Below are 17992 nucleotides of genomic sequence, written 5' to 3'. Positions count from 1 at the left end.
CTATAAGAGAAAAGAAGTTAAACTAAACATGGTGCAAGAATAATTCTCATGTGTTATAATTAATTAATGTTTTAGGGGCTCCTCTAAACACCGATGCTTGATGATTATACAAATACTATTTCTTTGAAAGAGACCTAAGCGGTGCTTTTACTCAGATTCTTATCCAATATTGTATCCCTTCTTCTTCCAATAAGCATTTTCAAAGTTAAAAATGATGAATTGTAGCTTCAGAAAAAGCCAACTATGCATTTTCTAGTTGTAACACATGACTAAGACCATTGTCCAACTCTGACCTGGTAAGAATAAAGATAAAAAGAACAGAATTTCATTATAGTCTCAAGATTATCCTTCATACATTCATAGTCTGTTAGTAAACATCTTTGTCCTTTTAAGAACTGCTGAAAGTATTCAGCTTCTGGGAAAGAAGAATAAATGGACATTTGTTTTAACATTGTACATATTGTAAAAAGTCCTGTCGAGAAAATACATTGAACTGTCGGAGTCCTGAATGACTGGACAGGCTTTTGCCCCATTAGTAAGCGGTAGGTCAGACAAGAATGTTTCATGCCCTTGAAAATGTGAACATTGAACTTTCACTGTTAAGAAAGTGCTAAGATGCTTGAAAAACCTGTAAATGTACTTAAAAATAATTTTCAGCCTGATGGATAGGTATACTTTTATAGTCCAGATTGTGCAGAAAGGCTACCAGTTTTTCTTTAATTAATCCAGGCACGGTGAATAGCATGAAGCTACAAATCACACATGAGAAGCATCTTCCTAAGTATGCATATTAAAATCAAATAGGCTTAGCAACTTTTTCCAGTCGTTTTCAAACACAAGGTTCTTGGAATAGGATAAACCTGACTGAACAGTCAGAATGTGAAGCACCGCAGGGAGACAAGTTAGAGAGGAAGCTGGTGCGTTATTCACTAATGAATCAGACATTTCCCTCCCTCAGTGCTGGAAAATGTCCTCAGCACAAGGCATGGTAAATTCCAAACGGGGGGAGCTGTACTCAGAATCGGGACCACATGGCTGATCAATCTCTCTGATGTTAGGTAAAGGAGAAATCAAATATTTGTGAGACATGATGATGGCTAGTGGACCCCATTTGTGTTCTGTCCTGTAGCTGTCCTGTAAACAGAAACCAGTATCCAGGGGAAGAGAGACAAGGGCAGAGACACAGGAGTGCCAAAGGCCAGGCCCTAACTCCAAAACAGGAGTTAAATCCATGTGAGGTCGGTGTTACCTTAGAACTCTATTTCCATTCAGTCCTTAGGGGTGGGTCTGAATTTTATTTTGCTCACACCTGAGAACTTCTCTTGGAAATCAGAGTTAGCAGGTAGATTCTCTGCCAGGGGAATGAACTAGGGACTTTTCTCAAGGTAAATTCTGTCAGTATATATAACATTTTCTTTTTCGGGAAAAATAGAAAAAGACTTTTAGAAATCATAAAAATACTATGAGTGGATGGACTAGCCAAACCTCGTCATATTTTATGCAGACGTGGATTCCTTGGGTGAACATAATGCAATTCTAACAGCATTGGGAGAAAAATTAAAAGCAAAGAAATATCACTCTACTCAGATAAAATACAATCAGAGAGTAAAAGAACTGAACAAAATTTTCTATAAATACTTTTAAAGAGATAGAGAATGCTAAGCAAAAGCTATTCTCGTTAAAAAAAAAAAAAGGACAGTACAGAAAAATAAGCACGCAAGTACAAAATCCGATTTCTGAAACTCAGTAAACACTCTGGATCCTTGAAAAATCAATAAACCAAAAGGTTAGTACAACTTAAAAACGACTGTGCTCAGGATTGCATTTATATAACTGATCAATTCAAGGCAAAATAATCCAAGGCAGTTGTGTGTGTATATGTAGGGGGTACGTGTGCTTGAGGGAAAGAAACACAGAGAGAACTGAGAGGGCCAGACATTAAAAAACCCAAACCCGGGATCCCTGGGTGGCGCAGCGGTTTGGCGCCTGCCTTTGGCCCAGGGCGCGATCCTGGAGACCCGGGATCGAGTCCCACGTCGGGCTCCCGGTGCATGGAGCCTGCTTCTCCCTCTGCCTATGTCTCTGCCTTGTCTCTGCCTCTCTCTCTCTCTCTGTATGACTATCATAAATAATTAAAAAAAATTTAAAAATAAAATAAAATAAAATAAAATAAAAAAATTAAAAAAAAAAAAAAAACCCAAACCCTTTTCAATGATATTGGTGTTGCTTACTGACTGGCAGGCCCAGCCTCCCGCCCCTCTGTGCTACGAAGCGCTTTAAAGACAGGTGCACGTTGCTGAAGGAACAGAGGGCAGAACAGCGAACTGAGGCAGATGGAGGGAGCGTCAAGGGGTACGTCAGTGTGCAGATTACCTGAGTTGGGTTTTGCAGGTTAAGCTGGAGTTGCTTAGGCATACTGAAGGCAGGGGACAGACAGGACACGGCCTAGGCACCTCAGGGAGGACGAGCAGGGCTGCTCCGGAAGCTGTAGTCGGCACAGGGACTATGAGGGTTGGGCTGGGTATGGATGAAACTGGAAGATTAGGCTGCGGCCGCATCACAGAAAGCCTTAGACATCCCGCTGAGGGACCCGTAGTCTACGTGCAGTGAAGAGTCACGGGGCGTTTCAAGCAGGGGACGGAAGTGAGCACAGTCCTTACAACTACGTATTAGACAACTCGGGTGACGGCGCGGTGAGTGGACTGAAGCTAGAGGCCGGAAGACATGGCAGAAGGTCACCGCGTCTGTCCGGGCAATAGAAGATTAACAAGGGTGAAGACCCCCGTATCCTCACCTATTTATTTCCAGAGAGTCGAGACGTCCATCTTTCAAGCATCCGTTTTTTTAAGCCCAACAGCTACTCACGGCTAAATCTGACAAATATTAAAATTAAGGTCTTAATATGTGGGAGGTGCTTGGGGTGGGGTGGGTGGGGGTCCGCCAGGAAGCAAAACAAACGCTCCTGCTCTTGTGGAACTTGCTTTCTAGCAGTCAGATCCAGACAACAAGCTATACGTGTGGTGGTGTGGTGTGTCACAAGGCGATGAGTGTTGAGTGTTGCCGGAAAAAAAAAAAAGAAAGAGAACGCAGGGTTGAGGGACCAGGAGCAGAGAAGGAAGTTGGTGGGGCAGGTCTGTGGCTTTGAAAAATTGGGAAGGTGGCTTTTAAGGAAAGAGCTGGAGGAGGAGAGGACTTTGCCATCTGAGATGTGAGATTTCTTTTCTCCTTGCAGAGGCAAGGGGGGTCGAACGACGGCCTGCCTGATGCGTCGGAGGCACAGCAGAGGGCCACTAAGCTTGGACCCCGGTCCAGGAGACAAGACCAGACCAGAGAGGACAGAGAGTCAAACCACATAGGGCCTCGTAGGTCACCGTGGGGCTTGGGCTCTCAAGGGGGGTGAAGTGAGGAGCCGCCGCAGGGTACCGAGCAGGGGAGTGAATACGTTTGAACGGAATCACCTTGACTGTGTGTGGAAGCAGCCTGGTGCTGCAGGCGGAGGCCACAGGGCAAAAATGGAGAAGGGGGATCAGTCAGCAAGGCGGTGGCTTGGGCGACAGGACGGAGTGGGCGGTAAGAGGTGGCTGCATTCTGGTCCTAATCTGAAGACAGAGCTGTGAGGATCTGCTAATGGACCTGGAGATGAGGTGCGTGAGAAAAAGGAGTCAGGAATACTCCTAACATTCTGGCTTTTTAAACAGGGAGAAGGGTTTTGCCCGTTACCGACGTGGAGAGGCTGGGACGTAGAGAGGCTGTGGCAGGAACGTGGGGAGATCGGGGCGTGCAGTTCTGTTCCTGTCCGAGATCCTTTTTAGGCTCGGAACTGGAGATGCTCAGTGTGCAGCTGGATAGCGGAGTCCTTGGTTAAGGTGAAAGGTCTGCACTAGAGATGCCAGTGGGGAAGTCGTGTGCGAACTGATGGTATGAAGAGCCCGGAGCCTGGACGAGAGCCCCAAGGAAAGGAGTGTAGGGAACGCAGAGGACGCCTCTGTGCCAGGGCAGCCAAAGCTGGCAGGCCGGGGAAAAGCAGGCAGATGAGACAGTCAGATGGCCTCTGGCACCTCCACTTACTCCCCTGAAAACTTGCTCTACTGCTCCAGATCCCATCTCCAGGTCTCACATATCTCACTCTTCCAGGACATCACCCTTGACCCCCACCGGGAGGTGTTTTAAATATGTCCATCTGCTTCCATCCCCACTGCCACCACAGTGGAGGGCAGTGTCACTTCTTGCCTGGATTACGATGACAGCTTCCCACCCGGTATTCCGATTCCATCCTTGCTCCTTGATTATCCATTCCCCCGTTCACCAGAGGTATCTTTCTAAAATGACAATCCCATCATGTCACTTTGCTCTTTAAAAATAGTTCAACTCCTGGGCAGCCCGGGTGGCTCAGCGGTTCAGCGCTGCCTTCAGCCCAGAGCATGATCCTGGAGACCCGGGATCGAGTCCCACATCGGGCTCTCTGCATGGAGCCTGCTTCTCCCTCTGCCTCTCTTTCTCTCTGTGTGTTTCTCTCATGAATAAATAAATCTTAAAAAAAAATAGTCCAACTCCTTGGCACAGCTTAAAAGCCATGCATCATTTGGCTTCGCCCTAACTCTCCAGCCTCACCTCTTGCCATCATCCTCCTAGGAATCTAGGCTCTAGCCACCTGGCCCTTCTTCAAGTTGCTGAAGCAAGCCATGTGCTCTCCTGCTCTGGGTCTCAGCACACGTGGGTCCCTTTTTATGGAATACACTTGTCCTCACCTGGTTAACTTACCCTTTCCTCAAGTCTTACCATAGGTGTGACATTTCGTTCAGGAAGCCTTCTCCGGTACCTCTCTCACCCTCTAGGAATAGATTTGAAACCGTTTTACATGCTCACATGTCAAATCTGCCTTCTCCTTAGTTAGACTTTATTATGTTCTATTGTAATTCACTTATCTGTATCTCTCACTAGACTGGAAGCCCCATTTTTAGCCCCTTGCACAGTGTCATTACACAGCACCTGGCAAGGATTTGTTGAAGAAGAGACAATGAAATGAATTAATAAAGAATGACCTTGAACAAAGACTCTGACAGTATGGATATGATAGAAAAAAAAAGACTAGGTTAGAAAGACATTAAAGAGATAAAATTTATGTGAAGATGCTCCAACATGGATTGTGATCATAGGGGAAGACTATAAGAAGTCAGGGATGACTAAAAAATGTCTATCTTGGGTGTCATAAACAAAGGTAAGATCAACAGGCAGAGAAAAGTTTGGGGGGCAAAAGAAATAGTTTTGTTAATAACTATAAGGTGTCTTTTGGTCATTTGAGTGGAAGTTTTCATAAGTAGCTAATAACATGGCCATGGTGCTCTAGAGCACAGAGTTGGACATAGCATTTGTGAACCACTGGTCCATCATTGTATTTGAAGTCATGGAAGAAAGTGAGATCACCTGTGGGTATGTTCAATATGTAGAATGAATTCAAACTTCAGATGTAAAGTTTAAACCCAAACTTTATTTTTATTTTTAAAGATTTTATTTATTCATGAGAGACACACAAAGAGAGAGAGAGAGAGAGAGAGAGAGAGAGAGAGAGAGAGATGCAGAGACACAGAGGGAGAAGCAGGCTCCATGCAGGGAGCCTGACGTGGGACTCGATCACAGATCTCCAGGATCATGCCCTGGGCCGAAGGCAGGTGCTAAACCCCTGAGCCACCCAGGGATTCCCTAAACCCAAACTTTAAATGTAAAAAGGAAGTCTGGTACTTCAGAAGCTAGAAATTTCAAAAAAACAGAAGCAATATGTACGGTGTCACATCTCACAGAGAGGTCAAGAGGAATAAAAACAAAAGTGTCCATCAGATTTGGCAATGAGGAGGTTGCTGGTTATTAGAGTGAAGACAACTTCTTGGTAGTTGGCAACACACTGCTTGAGTGGAAAGAATTAAAGAATGATTGAGGATAGAGACAATGAGTTAGAAATTATTTTCAAGAATTCTGAATTTATTTAAAGCATAAGGCAGAAGCGGGAGTGAATACTTACTATAGCTGTATAGTGAAAATCCTATCAGAATGTCTGCAGATGTGCTTTCTTGCTAGAAGCAGCAGCAAGTTGAGCAAGGGCCGAATGAAAAAAAGTGAGGGAGATTTTAAAAGATGGGCGGGGTTGGTAGGGAGGGGAAGATGCAGCAAGGTGCTCCAAGATGTCGGGAAGAATGGCATCAAGAGCATAGGCTGGAAAGACTATTTCAACATTTAAGGCAGAAGCAGGGAGGTAAGAACGGGCGACATGGAAACCATCTGGGCTTCTGTTTATTCTCTAAACTATAAAGGGAGATATTACGTGGAGAATAAAGGAGGCCAAAGAGATTTCAAGAGCTTAAGAAAATGGTGAAAGTTTGGAATCACTGGGGGAATGTGGAGAACGGGAAATGGCTAAAAAGTTTGCCTGAGTCAATACAAATTCTAATAACGATGCTGATTCCAATGGAGTGTCCAAGCAGCCAACAAGGTAGACTTGGGAATTAAATGGTTCCATGATCATGACCTTGGTAGTGAATTCCTTGTAATGTTTATATAACTCATCAGATCTATGGGCCTTCATTAAAGGGCAATGCCAGCATTTTATTATTTTTATTTCAAAACCAGTTTTATTGAAAACCACAAGGAATAATTTCAGGGAAAAGGAAAACATACTGAACCAGTTACTCTGCTCTCTTTTTCAATAAAACCAACAATTTGAAGATGTGAAAGAAATGAATCAGATATAATGATCATCTAACTCTGAAAATTAAAACCCATTTAGGAATTGTGAGGGAGGCTTGATTCTAAATACCAGTCTAGTTATTCATTCAGAATCTTTAGTAACATTTGGAAAGTAATTAATCCACTTATGACATAGGCTGAAGGGCTGTCACCTTTCATTGTGGTTAATGAAACTGGGGTTTTATCTGTATACTCTTCTGGGGAGAACAATCTATTTTGTAAGCTCTGTGAAGAGCAGAAGAATATTTAAAATCATTAAGTTCTTATGTGCAGATTTCAATAAACAAGTATGTGTTAATAAAACTGAAATAAAATTTAGAAGTATCTTAACTTTGACATGACAAAAAGTGAATTTCTGAAAAGTCCAAAATATGTATTCAGTTCTGTTAGGAAGACACTTTTTTCTGTCAACAAACCTTATTTGGCTGCTTCTTTATATAATTCAGTAGAACTTAAAATATATATTGTAGGGACGCCTGGGTGGCTCAGTGGTTGAGCGTCTACCTTCAGCTCAGGGCATGACCCTGGGGGTCAGGGATCGAGTCCCACCTCGGGCTCCTCCTCTTCCCCAGGGAGCCTGCTTCTCCCTCTGCCTGTGTCTCTGCCTCTCTCTCTGGATCTCTCACGAATAAAGAAAATATTAAATATATATATATATATAGTATGATCTTATACTTAATTTAAAAAAAAAATCCAGCTAGGGTAATAACCTTTAAAGCCCAAAGGTTCACACAGGCCCTAAAATATTCTATTTGCCTGCTGTCTTTGTCTCAACTAGCCAGTGGTCAGACCATGAGCAAACCGTGGATGGTGCAGCAGGAGCTGAAGGCATTCTGCTTGAATGTGAGGCCAGAGTCAGGCGATAGCTGCTCACCTAAGACTCTCAGAGGAGCAAAAAGACTCAAAGTAAAGGCAGATGCCGATAGAAGCTTTCCTCGAGTCTTCAGACCACTGAGTTTGCGTTTGGAATATAACAAACGTAATTACTACACATACTCCAGCATGAACTCTGTATAATCAAAGCCCAAAGAAATAGCCTCAGGACAATACCTGAGAGAGAGATATGCCCACGGCAGATGGTACTCCAACAGAGGACAGTGACGGATACAGTTTTGAGGGCTGTAACTTTTGATCCCAACAGTTATTGATGCATTATAACGAGCTGATGCGCTAGAAAATGCCAGTTAAGAACGTGGTGTAAAATTTTTTTAAGTTTTCTTAGTTTTTCTTTTAATATCATGAATTTTTCTAAGAACGTAGAATTTCATTTGTAGTGTTGACTGCAATGCTTAGAATACACCCCGAACACTCAGAATAAACGATCCTTCTGCTTCCTGCTACAGAACGCTGCTATTCTTACTGGTGTCTGAGGGTAGAACAGAGTAAGAGGCTGATCTCGGACTGGCCAGATGATAGTCTTGCTTCGCCCGGAATCAAGCCACATGACAGAGGAAGTTCAGACTTTGCTTCCTTATCACATGCCCCACCATTTTCATGTGAGTGTCCCTTGATTCCCCACTCAGTTTTGACCAGCCTTTTTCCTATTTGGAAGGCAGCAGCCTGATTCCTCATTGTGCCACTTTCTTCACCACCTGCAATGCCCCCAAGCCCACGCCCCTTCAGGGTATCCACCCACCTCTCCCCTCCTGTAACCTCACTGAGCTAACACCCCACTGAAACTTCTAAGTCTTCTCTTTCGTTATTTATTTTCTCCATCTGTGGCTTGAGAGTTATCAGAGACCTTCTTAAAGGGAACTACAGTGTTCCAAATGTACAGATAGGAGGGCATGTGACTGCTTATTTATCAAATTATGAGAAATTTTAGTTTTAAGAATCATCTAAATATGAATATGCAGATATTGATATATAATTACTAGTGGTTTGAGCAACCATTTACACAGAAATTAAGCATGTCAAAACTATATGAGTAAGTTACTCCTTATACAGTGCTATCATAATTGAGTTTCAAAACAAGTTTAATGATGGTATATGTATTCCGTAAACCGTCAGGTTCACCTAAAAGAACCTCTACCTAAAGACCATAATAACACAATTTTCCTTTCTTTCCCCACCGAGATATAAGAAATCACCAAAATCTGTCACCCCAATGTCATACAGAAACAACATCCTTTTCTGATCAGGAAAGGTTTTCTGAGGACAAAATGCGGGGAGTAGTTAGAAATACACAACATGGTATCAGGAAACTTCTCAATGCCCATGTTTCATTACTATGCCTTCTTCTAAATACTGCTTGCTTTCTTTTAGAGAGGGGCTGCTGTCTCCATAGCCATCAGTACCCTAATCTTGTGCATTTCAATGGCACTTAAAACTACGTATTTGTGCAGAGTCCATATGGGAAGTCTAGTCACCAGAAAATACACACTCATAAACAGGAAGTCTAACTACAGTAAGAAGGTGTTTTTCTCCACACAATAGAGTTCAAAGATGTGTCATCTATGTAATCTGGAGCAAAACCCCACACCCCCATTATTGTTGAGTATCCCTCTCTTTCCTCCTACATTACAGCAACTTATGATTATAGCATTACGTTTTCTAAGCCTGTTTGAACTTGCTTATGGATACAAACGACCTGCCCTTTTCTGTGCAAAGCTTTCAATCAGTAAGCACGTCAAGGTGGGAGGAAGGATGGCAGGAGAAGTAAGATGGGGAAAAAAATCAATTTTCAGAAAGCATATGGTAACAACTGAATATTTAATCTAATTAGCCCAGAAATGCCTTCCTATTTTCAGCACTCTTTGCAAGGCAGTTGCTTCGTGGTACAGAATGAATTTCAATAAATGTCATATATTTAGTTTGATGGCTTATTTTTAAAATTTGTCGAACCAGGTCACTGACTTAGAATAGATTCATCCTGAGACATGACAGATGGATACTGCTATTGAATAGAAAGATTGACATTAGCTGGAAGGAAGGTTCTGGGCAGAAGAAAAAGTCATTCATTTAACATTCAACAAGACATTTACTGAGTACCTACTGTGTGTTAGGATAAAATGTTAAATATTTGGACTTTATCTTTTTTTTTTTTATTTTAACAATAGAAAGAGGAGTGGTGCCAAAATCATTTCCTTGGGGTAGTAAGAATTACAGCTAAATAATACTGGGTCTTTAAAAGTACTTACATTTTTCACATTGCATCAGAAAACTGCATTAGCACTCATTCAAATATTCATTCTGTTATGGTTGTGAGATTTTAGACCTAATTCAGATTTTTGAAGATGCTGTTTACTGACCCTTAGCAAAAACCAACTTCCTATTCTTCTGCAACAAAAAAGGCCTTACGTGGCTTCAAAGATTTCTTAAACATCAAAGAGCTTAGAGAGACATACAGTTTATGGGTAATGATTTAGGATTTAGTGAATCAAAAACACATGGATTAAATTTCCTTTAAAAGACCCCGAGGTTTAAATTTTAAGAGCTAAAATGTGGGTATGAACACACATTGGTCTTAAGAAACGCCAAAAGTTATTTTTAAAGATACTTTGAATTGTCTTGTAGACCCAAAACTTGGCTGGATTTTCCTTTCTCACATGTTTAGGCTGCAAAGGAGACAACCTGCCTTCTGTTAAGCAAATTTACCCCACTCCTCTCTCTCTCTCTCTCTCTGCCTTGTGAAGACTACATTACAGCTGACCCTTCAACAAGGTTGGAACTGCATGGGTCCACTTATACAGTACAGTACTGCAAATGTATTTTCTCCTCCTTAGGATTTTTTAAAACATTTTTTCATTTTATAATATGAATGCAGTACATAATATATGTAGCATAGTATGTATTAACTGTTTTTGGTAAGATTTCTAGTCAACAGTGGCTATTAGTTCAATTTTGGGGGAGTCAAAGTTACATGCAGATTTTCGACTATACAGGAGGTCAGTGCCCCAACCCCCTTGTTGTTCAAGGATCAACTGTATTTCAAAGGTCTCCAGCTTTGAAAGCTCTTCTTGATATTTTCAATAAAGTATTAAGAACTGGAAACATTCCCATGGTCTTATGGAATAACTGCAGTACTTTTCAGTTCCTTCAAGTCAATTATTTTTTCTTACATACAACTTCAAAATTGGACTAAGATTTCAGATCCAACTATCGGGTAACAAGGGATCACTTCAAAACAGGAAAAAGCCACTGATATTAATATGTGCTCTGTTTCATGATATATTATTATATTTGCATTTAAAATAGTAGGAAGAAATACAGTACATAGTCTTCCGTTCTAACACAATGGCCTTCCGGAAGGCCACTAGCCTGGGCATTTCACTGAGTTTTTAGGATTAAAAGAAACAAGTTAGTGCACAACCTGTGAGCTTTCATTCCTTTGGAAAAATAGATTGCAGTACTGATCTGATGGTTTCTAAAGGGCACTTGAATCCAATGCTGTACACGTTTAAATTTCAATGGTAGAGAAGTAACTAGTCAAGTTCAGGCACATCTAAACAAAACAAAACAAAACAAAACAAAACATAACAAAAGCACCAGTATTCCAAAGAGGGAGTTTATCCTGAATGAGAACTTGGAAATGAAATCTATACATAAAGATATGATGAACTGAGGCTTCAGAAAGTGACTGCTTCACTTAAGAATGAAAAAAGTAGATTACCCTTTCTTTAGCTCACAAATATACATAGTTTGATAGAAAGTATATTTGTTGAAGATCTTAGAAAAACAAGTGAGGAAAAAAAAAAGAAAAACAAGTGCGTGCCAAAAGGTGATGAATTATATAATATCTTTTTTTTTTTTTTTTTTGGATTGCTAAGCTAATTTTCTAGAGGGAGGAAGAATCTGAGAACTCTAGAAGATAAGCACGTGGCAAAAGTGGCTCTGGGCATCTTTGGCCATACATGCTGCTGAATTTAACAACACCTGAAGGTGACACAGGGGACCAATTGGCAGGTATAGTCATAGCTAAGGACTGCAAACAAGACCACCAGAAGCCAAATCTGACACCGAAACTCTTTGTCAATCCTGCACACTATTTTAAAAGATGCTGAGTCAACACTTTAAAGTGGAGAGGTTTCTAGTTTCTCTTGAAAATCTGAAAGATACCACCTACCACATAGGCCCATGCCACTTACTGGGCTTCACGGCAACTCTGATGATGCCAAATGCTGTCTCCTGTTAGGTGGGGCCTTTTCCAAGCAGATTGTTGGTTTCTGGTGAAATGGTTAGTTTCATTCATTTAGCTTACCGGCTGGCAAATCTTTTTTTTTTTTTTTTTTTTTTTTTTACTATAATCTCCATGTTCCATGTGGGGCTCAAACTCACAACCCCAAGAGTGAGTTAGTTGCATGTTCTACTGACTGAGTCAACAAGGTGCCCTCTCTTGGGTTTCTGGGGTATTTTTTTTCTTTCCTGTTTGCAAATCTTGATGCAGGACACAGATTGGGCAGAAAGAAAAGAGGAAGAAAACCCAACATAGTGGCCTCACATTGGAAAGGGAAAAGAAAGGAGAGAAAGAAGAAAGAGGGAAGTGCAAAACAGGCTGCACACACAGGCAGCAACTGTCTCCTTTGCAGTCCCCAGATATTTACTATGGAAGGGATCGGAGACGGAGGCTGTGAATACTACTCTCAACAAATTCTTTTGGACCAGGTTTACAGTGTAAAAAATAAGAAGGAAAATTGTCTGAATGGAGCCATAACCTTGACCAAGAATGGCATGTGGACATGGGACCAGGTAAATGCAGGAAAATACCACGGGTTTGCTTCTTCCATTCACAATAAACCAAGGGATGTGGCCACTTCTTCATTGTCACTTTTGAGCCTGCAGTGAACTATGGCAGGCACGGTCCAGGTATTTCCCGTAACAATCAGGGACTCCAAGTGGAGCTGTGCAGGTTGGGCACTGCACAATTCCAGAGACAACAAAACCAGAATGGCACTCCTGAGAAGTGCAAAGTAGAAGCTCTATTCCAGATATCGACAGGACTTACTTTCTTATCTCTTCCAGGTTCTAGTTCAAAGGCCACCTTCAAAGTGAAGCCTTCTCTGACTACTACTTACTGTATTTTTTTTTATCTTACTGAATTTTTCAATCACCACTCCACCCTCTCTTATCCTTGACAGTCCTCACTTTGCTTCCTCGTAGCTCTTATCACCACTCAGAAACAGCATTTTAATTTATGTATTTTATTTATTGTTTGCCTTCCTTAATACAGAACAGAGCATCATAATATTAGAGATCTTAGTCTGTTTTATTCTCTACTGCTTTACCAGAGTCTAGAATTATGGCTGGTAGGTGTTCAATAAATTATCCTGAATGACTAAATCATCAGTCACATTCTTAAAGTATAGGAACCTGGCTTTCTCTAGAACTTGTGATTCTCTGGCTGTATTCCATAACTGCCCTGATAATATTCATAATAATCCTTTGTTGTATTAGAAGAAATACATTTTCAAATTCTATGGATCATGATAACAATTTATATGACCCATAAGCTCTTTTTTTAAAAAAAAAGATTTTATTTATTTTTACGTAATCTCCATACCCAACATGGAGCTGGAACTTACAAACCCAAGATGGACTTGCATGCTCTACTGACCGAGCCCGTGAGGCACCCCTATATGGCCCATAGGCTCTTAATATGAATTCTATGGGCCCTATAGCTACACAATTAATTAAAGAAATTAAAGACAACATGCATAACCTGCATAAATATACTTGTGCAAATTTACACAATCACAGAAGAAATATGTATACCTGGATATGCAATTAGCCAGTTAACTTTTTTTCCACTGAGCTCACACCTCCTGCTACAAATGCCACACGTGCGATTTTTCTCTCAATTACATTTTACAGCTTATAAAAACACTTTCTTCATTTTGTCCGTTGAAAAGCAAAGGATCTGTAGTAAGATTTTACTGGATGTTTTTATTGAAACAAATCCCAAGGGGAATATACTAAACTGTTAAACACAGCTGAGGAGATATCTGAGAATGGGCTTTCTGATAGTAGGATAGATTACAAAATTACTCGCAGCTCCTAATCTGATAACAGGAGCAGAATGCCCCACACATATGAATGATGGCTTTTTCTGGTATGCTTTACCACAAAAAGAGAAAGAACAAAAAAAAAAAAAAAAAAAAAAAGAGTGCTGGAGAAACAGAAGGTGAGAAAAACTCCAGAGACCAGAAATGTTGCATTCATCATTTATCACTAACCTAAGGATCCCTAACTATGCCTCAGTGGAAAATGCTTCAAATAGTTAACCTTTGAAGGTGGCTGGGCAGAGGTGCTGTCCAGATAGCATGGAGGCTAGGCTCACACACAGCTTCCTTACCTACAGGAAGGAAAGGTTACAGTACTGACATCAACCTGGTCTATTTTGTAAGGCTGTTGTGTATCAGCAAGAGGCTATGCTCAGAAACAGTGTGAAAATTTTATGAGGCCTTTAAGTCCCAATCTTTTGATTTTTTTTTAATTTTTTAAAAATTTATTTATGATAGGCACACAGTGAGAGAGAGAGAGACAGAGACACAGGCAGAGGGAGAAGCAGGCTCCATGCACCAGGAGCCCGACGTGGGATTCGATCCCGGGTCTCCAGGATCGCGCCCTGGGCCAAAGGCAGGCGCTAAACCGCTGCGCCACCCAGGGATCCCCCAATCTTTTGATTTTTAAAAGAATTTCTATTATGTAAATAGGATGATTTCTAATGTCATCTTTTTCCTGTTCCATTCCCTTAATAATCATGGATCTTAGTTCCATAATTTTGTGTGTTATTAATCTGAATATCTAGATTATAAACTCTTCAAGGGCAGAGATTGCATTTCTCCCTTTTAAAAAAATATTTCTCTAGTACCAAACATATATGACGCTCAACATACAGTTCTTAGCTATTTTTGGTGATGCAAATGTGAGCCTGGCAGCAACTCAGTGCCAGTTAAGAAAAGGGAATCAAAGTGATCCTAAACTGACATTAGTCAGTATATTTATCATTCATTACTAGGAGGTTACTATTTATTTTGCATTGAGCAAAGCCCAAGAGGAAACTGCCCTGAGGGCTCTATGTCAAAGACACCGGTTTCAACATACACCACTGAGGTAAAGGGGGTTAATTTCCTGGTATTTGGGTTTCTTCATATTCTCTTCCCTTAAGGCAGCACAATTAGGAAATCTGGTATTCCATTAACAAGCAAGGAGCCCAAGGAAAATATCAGGGATGACGGGGAAAAGCAAAGCAGGGCTGGCTCTGCTGAGCCTAATGATAGCAAAGAAGAAACCTCTGAAATAGGGTTGAAGAATGGGGACACAGAAGGGTTGGGAAGCCACTCGTACCCAACCAAGGGGAAGGGATGAGGAGAAAGGGGCAGAGAGATGGGAGGTGCTCTGAAAACACAGGGAGCCGTGTACTTTCCCTGGGTGTGTCACCACAGGCGCTGGCGCAGTCACCTAGGGAAAGCTGGGTGTCTTCAAAGGAGTAACCCTTTTAAGTTATTCAAGTTGTTTTGAGATGACCACACAGGAGAAAAAAGTTTATTTGGGGCTATTACATAGATTTGTAAAAGGAAAATTAGACTGTTATTCTGAATCACTACTTTTTTTTTTTAGCCAATAACTAAGAAAATGGACTTTCGAAATGTATTTCTTAGTCTAACGCACATTAAAACAAATTCTAAACATTTCAAGATCACAGTGGGACACATGCTCATATAATCTTAAAAGGAATTTAGAGAATAAGGGTATTTCTCCTGCTTAGAAAAGTGTCATTTTCCTTTCATCATAGTTTTAAAAGTCACAAAAATGTCATGGGCTCTCATATTGACGCGCTATGGTCAATCTCGTGTGTCTTTATCATTCAGACAAACCTCACCCATTAATCCTGAAGGGACGGCGTGTCTACCTGATGCAAACCCCTACTGTGATGTATTAAGGACAAAGCCATCCTTGAAAAAGTGGTACTCGGCAGATCTTCTCCTATAAGCGATCCAGTCCATCGTGTTCAAATCAAAATATATTCAGGTTTAGTAATTACGGGCTCATGCACTGTTAAGTTCGAAACCTGAACAGATTTTTCTAAAACACTAGTCCCCTTCATAGGCACTTGGGCCCATTTTTGGCACTGCAAAGATTTTCCTAGGAGCCATATAAATGTCACCGGTATCATTCAGCAGTTCAAAAAGAATGAACACCCACGGAATACACCACAGACTCGCTGTGTATGGCATCGAGGCACCTCACTTCTCTTCTAGTATGGAAGTTCCCAGGTTCAAACAAAGCCCCATACACAGGCTTGGAGGTAGAAAGGAAAACTAGGTACGTGTCAATAACCCAAGCACCGCTTGACAGTTCACATAAAAACACAACTTTCGTCCCAGTGGCGCAGAGAAGCATGATGTACGACATTTTCAGATCACCTTCATGCAGGAAAAAAAAAAAAAAAAATGCATTCATTAGCCAGCCAGAATAGTCCAGCTATAAAGGACGATACTGTTTTTCTGGATCCATCTGCCGGCAGCGTCCCTGTGTCTGGCTGGAGGCAGCGACGGGACAAACCCTCGCCCGACTCTACAAAGTGGGAACCGGGCTCTCGGGGCTCCGGGGAGGGCCCTGGAGTCGATGCCGTCGGTCGCTCTTTCCCAGCGCTGTCCCGGTCCCCGTGCACCTGGGCTCGGCCGCGGGCGCCCCCCGGTCCTTCGGCCCAGGACCGCGGACACCCGCCGAGCCGCGGGGCCGCCCTGGACCCGAGGCCGCGCGAAGGGAGCCGCGACGCCGGGGGCAGCTCTCCCCCAGCGGGACCCATAACGGGAGCGCGCCGGCCGCCAGCGGGGGGGAGGACGCAGCACGCGGCAGCCCCGCACCAGCCGGCCCCGCGCCCCTCCCGGCGCCGTCCCCGCCGCCCCTGCCACGCCGGGGGGCCCCGCGCACCTGGCAGCCACGGGGCCGGCCTCGGGCGGAGCACCTGCCCCTGCAAGGATGCCCGCGCGCCCCGCGGGGCGGGACCCGGACCCGGACCCGGACCCGGACCCCGGCCCCTGCCCGAGCGCCCAGGCGGCCCCCGCGCCCGCCCCGGGGACCCCCGGGCGGCCCAGGACCCCGGACCCCGCCGCGCCCCCGCAGCGCCCCCGCAGCGCCCCGCGGGGCCCCGAGGGGAACAAAGGGCCCGAGGCCCGGGGTGCGGCGCGCGTCGCTTTACCTTGCGGCGTCCAAGCCCCGCGGAGACGTCGGAGGCGCGGGAGTCCGCTGTCGCCCCGCGCCCGGCCCGCGCCCGCCGCGCCGCTCCGCATCCGCATCCGCATCCGCATCCGCTCCCCGGCGCTCGGCCGCTGCGCGCGGCGACGGCCGCCGGCTCACCTGCGGGGAGGCCAGCCCCGGGCCTCCGCCCGCCCGCGCGCTCCCCGGTGACTCAGCCCGCCATCGGCGCGCGCGGCCCGCGGCCGCCCCGGGGCGCGTCCAGGCGGGAAGCACGGCCCGAGCCCGGCCCCAGGAGCCCGGCCCAGGCGCCCGCCCCCCGGCACGTGTGCGCCGGCCCCGCGCGGCTCGTCCGCGCCGCACACCCGGGCACCGGCAGCGCCCGGAGGGGAAGCCGCCCCCGCCCTTCCTGCCGCCCGCGCGCCGCGCCGGTGCCCCGGGGGTCGCGCTTCCTCCCGCCCCGCCCGCCCCGCCCGCCCGCCGCCGCCGCCGCCGCCGCCGCCGCCAAGGTGAAACTTTCTAGGTGGACCCGAAGTTTCCTCGCCCCCGCGCTCTCGGCTCGCAGCGCGGCGGGGAGCGGGCCCCAGGCTCCCCCTCCCGGCGCTCGGGCGCCCAGCGTCAGCCCGCGGGACGCCGGGCGCGCACCCTCCGCCCCCCGCCCCCCGCTCCCTCCCGTCCCCTGCTCCGCGCCCCGCCCCCCACTCCGCGCCCTGCCGCCCCCCGCGACCCCTCTGCTCACTCCGCGCTCCCCTCCGCGCCCCGCCCCTCCACTCCGCGTCCTCTTACTCCGCGCCCCTGCGCCCCCTCTCCCCCCACTCCGCGCCCGCCCCCCGCTCCACTCCGCGCCCCCTCCCACCCCCCGTGCTCACTCCGCGCCCCCCTACCCCGCGCCCCGCTGCTCCTCTACTCCGCGTTCCCCACCGCGCCCCGCCGCTGCACTCCGCGCCCCGCCGCCCCACTCCACCCCTACTTCGCGCCCCCGCCGCTCCACTCCACGCCCCCTCCGCGCCCCCCTACTCCGCGCCCCTCCGCGCTCTGCTGCTCCACTGCGCGCCCCCTACTCTGCGCCCCCTCCGCCCCCCTCCGCGCGCCGCTGCTCCACTCCGGGCCCCCT

General features: G+C 45.3%; 1 protein-coding gene across 1 annotated transcript in view; it reads right to left on the bottom strand.

Moving 5' to 3' along the window:
• MET (MET proto-oncogene, receptor tyrosine kinase) overlaps positions 1–17061 on the bottom strand; it is a 113425-nt gene extending 96364 nt beyond the window's left edge. The window contains 1 exon segment of the mRNA XM_055314562.1: positions 16883–17061. Within this exon segment, the coding sequence (XP_055170537.1) occupies positions 16883–16991 (109 nt within the window). The 5' untranslated portion in view covers positions 16992–17061.
• Between the last annotated feature and the right edge of the window lie 931 nt (positions 17062–17992).

Source organism: Nyctereutes procyonoides, unplaced genomic scaffold (genome assembly GCF_905146905.1).
Source record: "Nyctereutes procyonoides isolate TBG_1078 unplaced genomic scaffold, NYPRO_anot_genome, whole genome shotgun sequence".
In the NCBI taxonomy this organism is placed as follows: domain Eukaryota; kingdom Metazoa; phylum Chordata; class Mammalia; order Carnivora; family Canidae; genus Nyctereutes; species Nyctereutes procyonoides.
Note: the sequence above shows the minus strand (reverse complement) of the source record. Positions and strands in the feature narration are given on the sequence as shown.